Source organism: Taudactylus pleione, unplaced genomic scaffold (assembly GCF_031769625.1).
Source record: "Taudactylus pleione unplaced genomic scaffold, aTauple2 ptg000161l, whole genome shotgun sequence".
Taxonomy (NCBI): Eukaryota; Metazoa; Chordata; class Amphibia; order Anura; family Myobatrachidae; genus Taudactylus; species Taudactylus pleione.
This window is the reverse complement of record NW_028284563.1, coordinates 3,631,206-3,639,675: the sequence shown is the minus strand read 5'-3', so window position 1 is coordinate 3,639,675 and position 8,470 is coordinate 3,631,206. Positions and strand designations below refer to the sequence as shown.

Here is an 8,470-nt window from a genome sequence, read left to right as displayed (position 1 = left end):
AATATGAAGTGAATTGATGACTACAGTTACAGTACAAAATGGCTGCCTTAACTGTGTTTCGGCCACAGATGCACTGTAACCTTTAATATAGCTATGCATTTTACATGTTAATAATACTTGAATACCATTTAAAAATGTTTTAATAGGAAACCATATAAAATAGACTGTTAAAATAAGTTAATAGGGTATTAATTAAAAAGTATCAAGTATGCATTTGGTTACAGTCTAAAGTATTGTAATTAAATCAAATAAGTGGGGGTTAGTTCACAGTTAATTTATACATATTGAAAAATGACTTTAGGGCCACACCATTTATTAAATGAATAAATTTGTTTACATTTGCTTTCAAACAAAAAGCAGCATTTCAGAATATTGCTCTTTTTACACCAAAAAATGTATTAAATTTCACATGGAACACAGAACTTACACCAACAACAGCATTTACAAATACACAATGCTTTCTTTATCATCATTTTATTAAAAAAAAAAAAAAATTGAAGCCATAACCATCTCCGTCTTTATATTTTCTTGAACACTTAATTTGTCTATTTACATAGAACACGAAACAGGACAAAAATATATTTTATTGGGAAGGGGAAACTAAAGTTTTTACATTGCAAGTGCTCTCTGATCTTCTGATCATTTGACCTCATCAAAAGAAATCAGAGAAATTGTATTGGTACAAGTTTATCAAGGCATTATGCCTTCCACAAGCCACTCTCAAAAAGGCAACCAAAGCTTTAGATGATCTCAGGAATATAGTATAGGATCATTAAAGATGTTTGAAACAGTATTAGGCTTTCCTGCAATACATTATTGTTCAGCATTAACTAACGGAGCCAAATAGTGAAAAGTTTAGCCTTGGACATAAGCTACATGCTGAACTACGGAAAAATACAGGATTATTGGCGTGATTCAGAGGAGGACGCAACAGCGCCCAGCAGCTGTTTCTATTGGCAGACACCCTTCTGCGACTTTATGCAAATGCTGCTACAAGGTCCTTGCCACGTGTACATCCATGCATTCAAACGTGCAAGGACTAAGATGCCCACTTTCAGTGTCCATACACCATGAAAATACGGACACCACCATCTGTTTCACCATCAAAACTTGAACCAGCCCTGTGGCAGATGTTCCTATGTGAGCAGTTGAGCCTCTGCTTACGCAACCATTTTCACCGACACTTCCGTGACACTCCCATAACACGCCCATAAGAGCAGACCATCACCATGCGTGCGCTAAGGGCACCTCCCTATTATAACCCAGGAACGGCCATTACATTTTCAATACACTTCTTTGTGCATGCCCCTTAAATTAGACTCTGCTTGGACACAATTAGTATGCATGCGCTGTGCGACTTAAGACGCATGCGCAGTGGCAAATAATCGCTCCACTACATCCGACATCGGCAGTACGTACACCTCTAAATCAGTCCCCATGCCTTTTAAAAAAATCATAACCCTAATTTATTTGCCAATAATATACCATGTAACCCCCCCAAAAAACAAATATTTGAACATCAGTACATTTCATGTACCTTGCTATATATTGGGGTAACTATCTATTTACTTGAAAACAATAGGTGTGTATCTATAATGTATATAGCGTTAGTGCACTTTGGTGAAAAAAAATAACATTTCCAATGTTAAGATATACAACATAAGTTTTACAGTTCTGACCCCTTAAAGAGTCATATTGGTATATAAGCTAGCAATAAGATAAGTCATATACATAGAATAAACTTGTGGTTATTGGTTATTACTAGCACTCCTCTGGGACAATAATTGAGTTTATACATGCAAGTCAAACAATGTAAAATTGGATACATAACAATAATCAAGAAATTTACAAAAATTGTGATCTAGACATGTAGGTGACCTCGGTATAAATACCAAATAAATAAGTGGAATGTTGTATAAGAGTTTATGAACCTTTAGAGAAATAGGGTTATACTGTAAATGGTACTTGAGGAGTGGAAAGAGGAATTTTAGAGCATTTTCTATTAAGATAGTAAACTTTTGGCAACTGCTTGGAAAGTATGACCTGATCACCATTGTGTCCTCTTACTAATAAGCAATTTACACAGAATTATCTATGACTTGTCACATCGGTCAACTCTAAACCATGCTGTAGAGAGAGAAATTATACATACTTAGCTGATGCACTATGAAGATATAGGACCAAATGTAAATGGGTGAGAGTTTAGAAAACGTGAGAATTTTCTCACACTTTTTAACCTCGGCCAATGTACGGTAATTAAGAACAAAACAACAGAACAAACTGGCATGTTTTTCAGACTCAAAAAACTCTCATGATTGAAACTTCATCCAGATGTTTTCTCATTTTGAAGATAAAACTGTATCAATGTGAGAGTTTACTGCTAAACTCTCACATTCTCTATACTCTCACTCTATTACATTTAGCCCATAGAGTTTTCAATGTTACGTATTTAGATTTATTTTTATGTAGATGCTATAGCTAGTAAATTAAACTTACTGATAATGTATATTAAACATTTAGTTCAACGGCCTAGAGCAGGGATGGGGAACCTCAGGCCCGGGGAATCATTTGGTCTGGCCCTCGGAGCTTTTTTTCTGCTAGCCTAGAATAGCACCCTGCAGCCAAAATCTATGCAGCAGTGCCGCCTGAAGCGTCCTTAGGATGCTTCAGAGGGTTGCACCGCTGCCCTTACAGCTCCCCGAAGCATCCTGAGGATGCTCCGGGCATTGCTGTAATCACTGGCAATTGTGGCCCTGCTCCTGTGTGACATCACACAGAGGGGGCGTGGCCTGCACCAAGCCCGTGAATAATGTTATATATATCAAAATGGCCCTCGGCAGAAAAAAGGTTCCCCACCCCTGGACTAGAGTCCCTTTTGCACAGTTCATTATTTAATAACTAAGCTTTACAATAAAAGTGATATCAGAAATACTGTAGATTAGGCAGCTAACAAATGAAATGCAGAATATGTTTTCTCCATGTTTTTTGTGTTCTCTGTTTTTTTAGATATTGTATACGTATTTGGATGGTTTATTCAAATTATTCATCTTCCAAGAAAAAAAAAAACAGGTTGCTTGAATAATATTCAACTATACTAATTAGCTGTGTAGTTCATCTAAATAAAACTCATCCATTGTTTCAGGTTATAGTTTTATAATGTTAATTTGCTGATGTGCATGACATCCTGTTTACAGTACATGGAAGAAACATAGTTCAAGTTTCAAGAATCATATTGGGCAGAACTATGTATAATCAGTACCTTTAAGAGTGATACTGGGCAGAGATATGCATTTCCATTAATTCCAAGAGGGCAGAGCTATGTATCTCTAGTACCTCTAAGAGTCATACTGTGCAGAGCTTTTCATCTTCAGTACCTCCAACAGTCATATTGGGCAGAGCTATTCATCTTCAGTACCTCCAAGAGTCATACTGGGCAGAGCTATGTATATCCAGTACCTCCAAGAGTCATATTGGGCAGAACTATTCATCTTCAGTACTTCCAAGAGTCATACTGTGCAGAGCTATTTATCTTCAGTACCTCCAAGAGTCATACTGGGCAGAGCTATTTATCTTCAGTACCTCCAAGAGTCATACTGGGCAGAGCTATGTAACTCCAGTACCTCCAAGAGTCATACTGGGCAGAGCTATGTATCTCCAGTACCTGCAAGAGTCATACTGGGCAGAGCTATGCAAAGTCAGTACCTTCAAGAGTCATACTGGTCAGAGCAATGTATCTCCAGTACCTCTAAGAGTCATACTGAGCAGAGCTATGTGTCTCCAGGACCTCCAAGAGTCATACTGGTCAGAGCTATGTATCTCCAGTACCTCTAAGAGTCATACTGGGAAGAGCTATGTATCTCCAGTACCTGCAAGAGTCATATTGGGCAGAGCAATGCAAAGTCAGTATCTTCAAGAGTCATACTGGTCAGAGCTATGTATCTCCAATACCTCTAAGAGTCATACTGAGCAGAGCTATGTATCTCAAGGACCTCCAAGAATCATACTGGGCAGAGGTATGTATCTCCAGTACCTCTAAGAGTCATACTGAGCAGAGTTATGTATCTCCAGTACCTCTAAGAGTCATACTGAGCAGAGCTATGTATTTCCAGTACCTCTAAGATTCATACTGGTCAGAGTTATGTATCTCCAGTACCTCTAAGAGTCATACTGAGCAAAGCTATGTATCTCCAGTACCTCTAAGAGTCATACTGAGCAAAGCTATGTATCTCCAGGACCTGCAAGAGTCATACTGGGCAGAGCTATGCATCTCCAGTGCCTCCATTACATCAGCACTACTCACTGGACCCACTAAAGATAAATAAGTGACTGAATTTTTGTCTAGATGGGTTGATGTGCATTAAAAGGGAGGATAGTGGTGATAGTCAGTGTAAGGGCATTTGTTGAGAGGGTAATGGGAGAGAAGTAAAGAACTGTTTGCCTTGGGGCCTATTAACTATCAGCTATGCCCCAGGAGTATTATTATTATTATTATTATTATTGTTGTAGTAAATAAGTAAAGGTGACAAGAGCAATATATGTTAAAAAATCTAACTAATTAACACAAAATATATGTAAATCATATATATTCTCTTTGTTTTCCTCAAAACTTGGCACAGCATTGTGTTCGGCACTGGTTTCCCAGCATGTCGGAAATAAAAATTACACAAAAATGTATTGATTGCATGGTGCCCACATTGCAAAAAAAATAAAAATAAATAAATATAATGTTGCTAAATATTTGGTAATTCTGAAAAATTGAGCAAAATAAAAAGTAGTGTTGCTCTATCGACCTCTTATAAAAATACAGATGTCACACTTTGTATTTTCACCCCTAGCAACAAATATTATCCCTTTGTATATTATAATATCATGGCTGTAATTTTGGCACTATACAGGCATTGTACTTTTACCTCAATGTATAATGTTTATGTTATTCATCTGTTATGAACTACTGTACCATGAACTCCAATATTTCTACTTAACCAACATACATATATTAGCCCTATTCAGAAAAATATACTTCCGGGTAATTCCATTTACTTAATGTTTTACATCAATGCTTTAAGCACAGAGATTTAGAGCACAGCAGTTGCTTGTGCTATTGTAGTAGAAACTATTCAACAGACAGCAAGTGTCACCCTGGTGACAAATCTGAATGCAGGATAGGATTTTGCAGCTTATTAAACACCATCAAGACATTTAGGGGTCTAATCATTATGAAGTCCTCTGATAATTAAATATCCAACTCGGCATGAGCTGTGGCAGTGGACACTAAAATACAGGAGTAATTCAATATTGATCCGTGTGGGGATGGCTGCTCGGAAAAGCTGCTATACCCATGATGCTTTCCACAGCTGATTTCCGACACTAATTAGTAGCCCAACTCGGCAGTGTTAATGTGAATGCGTGAACTGAGGGCCTGAAACAGACCCAGTCGCAAGCGATGAGCGCTCGCAAACCGGGTCGATGTTTGCGCACTGGGCATGTGCACGACGGAGCCGGCTCCATTGTGTGCATGCGTGAGACCCGGCTAGCGATGGGTGCTCCGTTGATCTGGGTCTTGCACCATAGGGGGTGAGCTGTCGATGGTGAGTGACAGCTCGCCCCGTTTGGTGGGTAGGCTGGGTGGGTGGCCGGCCAAACAGAGGCGTTCCCAACGGAACGCTTGCCATATGGGGGCGGCCCCACTAACATCACTCTGTTAGAGCCGAAAGCTCTCTGGTGCTTGCGGCCACGAGACCCTACCACAAGGTTCTTGTTGCAATCCCGATGGTCATGATGGTCTTGACCATCAACCTGGCCGCTCGCTATAGCTGCGGGTAGTCACCCACAGCTATGCAAGTGGCCAGGAGGCTGCTCCAAAAAAAAAAAAAAATGCCCTGATTCAGAGCGAGTGTTCTTTCAGAGCTTCCGGCTCTGAATCAGGCCCTGAGTTCATACAAGCACACAGAGCTGTAACTAGACTTTTTGGTGCCCTGTGAAAGAGAGAGCATTGGCACCCCCCCCCATTTTTGAATATGGACATAAGATAGTGCACCTGAAAAAGGGCCATGGCCTCATGGTGAAGGGCCAGGGAAGAGATAGAGAAGGTTAGGAGATGCTGGGGATAAAAGAAGAGGAAGCTACAAGTGAGAATGATAATAAACTGGAAAATTGACAGGCTCAAACAGCGCCCCCTGCCCTGTGGTGCCCTGTACTGCTCGCACTAGCCTAGTTACGGCCCTGCAAGCACACTGCCAGAAGAGACAAAGGGCCAGAGGCTGTTTGAGGGATTGTTTCCCTCTTCACCCCCTGCAACTTCTTCCAGTAGAAAAAAGAGGCCTGTAAGAAACGAACTCCATCTGAAGACGTTCCATTTTCAGAATTTGCTGAATAAGGGGCGGCCACATCAGACCCTAATAATAAAAGGGCCCACTGCTTAGTACATGCAGAAAACTAGTGTTTCCGCACATGCAAAGGGCCCATAAGGGATAATGATAGACCCCTTTTTATACTAAATAGGAGAAACTTATTTGCATATTGTTCCTAGTTAATATAGGTTAAAGATACCCTTAAATATTCACATTACATTACTTAGAATTCCATTGTCAAATATCATATTCAGACAAAAATCTTGACTGTTTTACTTCTGCCACGAGACAATTCGCTTGAAATTGACTGTATTGGTCATTTGCAAAGATGCTAGTTGCTGAGAGAGTATTCTGCTTCTCAACTTCTAAGCACTTACAATTAATGCTATATTTCAGACAAATACACAATTCAATAGATTTCCTAGAAAATGTTAGTTTCTTACAAACTAAGAGCTGCTGTGCTGCTAGATGTCCTCTTTCCACTAGTAAACAAAAAGTCTAAGTCAGTACAAATGTAGCGGGTAATAGAAGGATTAATAATAGTAGTTATAATAATAATTAAAAAAAAATATTATCTCCTACATTTTGGCTCTTCTATTTGGCAGATATTTTAAGATCCTGAAAGAGTATGGTTCCAAAAAAGCAGATTGTGTTCATATCCTTAAGGCATATGTACCCGGGGAAGTTCAAAATAACCCAGTTTTCATGCAAGAGAACATAGATAACTATGGCTGAGCAATTAAGATGAATTCAGACCATCAGTTACCTAAAATAGCACAGGTAGACATATAAAGAAAACGTAACACTGTATGGCATAGTATCTTTGCTGTATGTTGGCCCCAATGGATGCATGCATTAACTTATGCGCTACAGGGTTTAAGGTAATAAAATATTTACATCAGTTTACATGTGCTCTCCAACTGGACAGTGAGTAGTTTTTAATGTTAGAAAAAATGTTTTCAGCTTAGCTCCTGTAGACAAGGTTTAATAATATGTCAATGTAATAAGTACTAGTATGGAAATGGAATAATACCATTACACAGAAAGTTAATATGGTGGGATGGTGTCTGTACCATACTGCATTTCCTCAGAAGCTTTTGATCTGCTCATCCTTACTGTAAATCAGTTTTCTTATAACGCTTATGCAGAGTTAAAGACTTAAACAACATCTGAAACCTCCACCGTCTCAGGTTTCACGAGTAATACTAACTTATGGCACTCGGTAAATTGAATAAAAAGATACAATGTGCATTGGCGCGATACACAAACCATATTACTCCATAAATTTAATTATTTACGTTTTATAAGGCCTGTGTTGCGTATCCATTTCCATGGTAGATTTCTGTTTCTTTTTTATAGATAAAGGTATGATACCCAATAGACCAAATTAAACAAGCAGAAAGCAGTTGGGAAGAAAATTCGGGAATAGGAGTCAATTTTCGCAACACGAATATGTATTCTTCCATGTCTCCAAGCACCAGTTCGGCAATCCTCAAAACAGCAGAAGAAACTGGCGCAATCTTTACCATCAAGACATTCGTAGCCATATTCTTCATCTCGCTCTTGCAAGTGTGTGGCATTATTCATCTGAATAGTTGCCGAACGTGGACGGATATCAATAGTAGGTGCCTAGTATCATATCATCAAGAAAGAAAACAAAGTTTAATTATAAATTCATTAATTATAATATGAAATAAAGAATGAGCATAACTTACACGATGTATGTATTTACATGTGTAAGGTAAATCATAGAAATGTTTTAAACATTAAGACAGAAATTTCTGTGTGGTTCACAGACTATATCATTATTATTCAAAATAATCTACCATAATTAATAATTTTATAAATGTATAATGTATTCTTGGAGTTTGTTGAGTGGTAAATACATGTATGTGACTTGGGATGAATTTTTAATGTGCACTGGACTAGGGTCAGGGCAATTTATTGGATTCAAACTTCATCTGCTCATAAGGCATTTCACCAGTTTATTAGTTAATTAAATCTTCATAATGTTCACAGCAGCATAGAGTATTTCAGGAGATGGGTGTGTTGAAGTTGTGGGAGGCTGCATATGAAGAATTGAAAAGAGGAAACCGGGAAGCCACAGACTGAGAGGTGGA

At 38.6% G+C, this 8,470-nt stretch overlaps 1 protein-coding gene across 3 annotated transcripts in view; it reads right to left on the bottom strand.

The window, feature by feature from the left end:
• Positions 1 to 7,665: 7,665 nt before the first annotated feature.
• GABRG2 (gamma-aminobutyric acid type A receptor subunit gamma2) overlaps positions 7,666 to 8,470 on the bottom strand; it is a 138,011-nt gene continuing 137,206 nt past the window's right edge. For all 3 annotated transcript variants that reach the window (XM_088475066.1, XM_088475067.1, XM_088475069.1), the window contains one exon: positions 7,666 to 7,979. In XM_088475066.1, the coding sequence (XP_088331192.1) occupies positions 7,704 to 7,979 (276 nt within the window). In that variant the 3' untranslated portion in view covers positions 7,666 to 7,703. The remainder of the gene's footprint in view (positions 7,980 to 8,470) is intronic.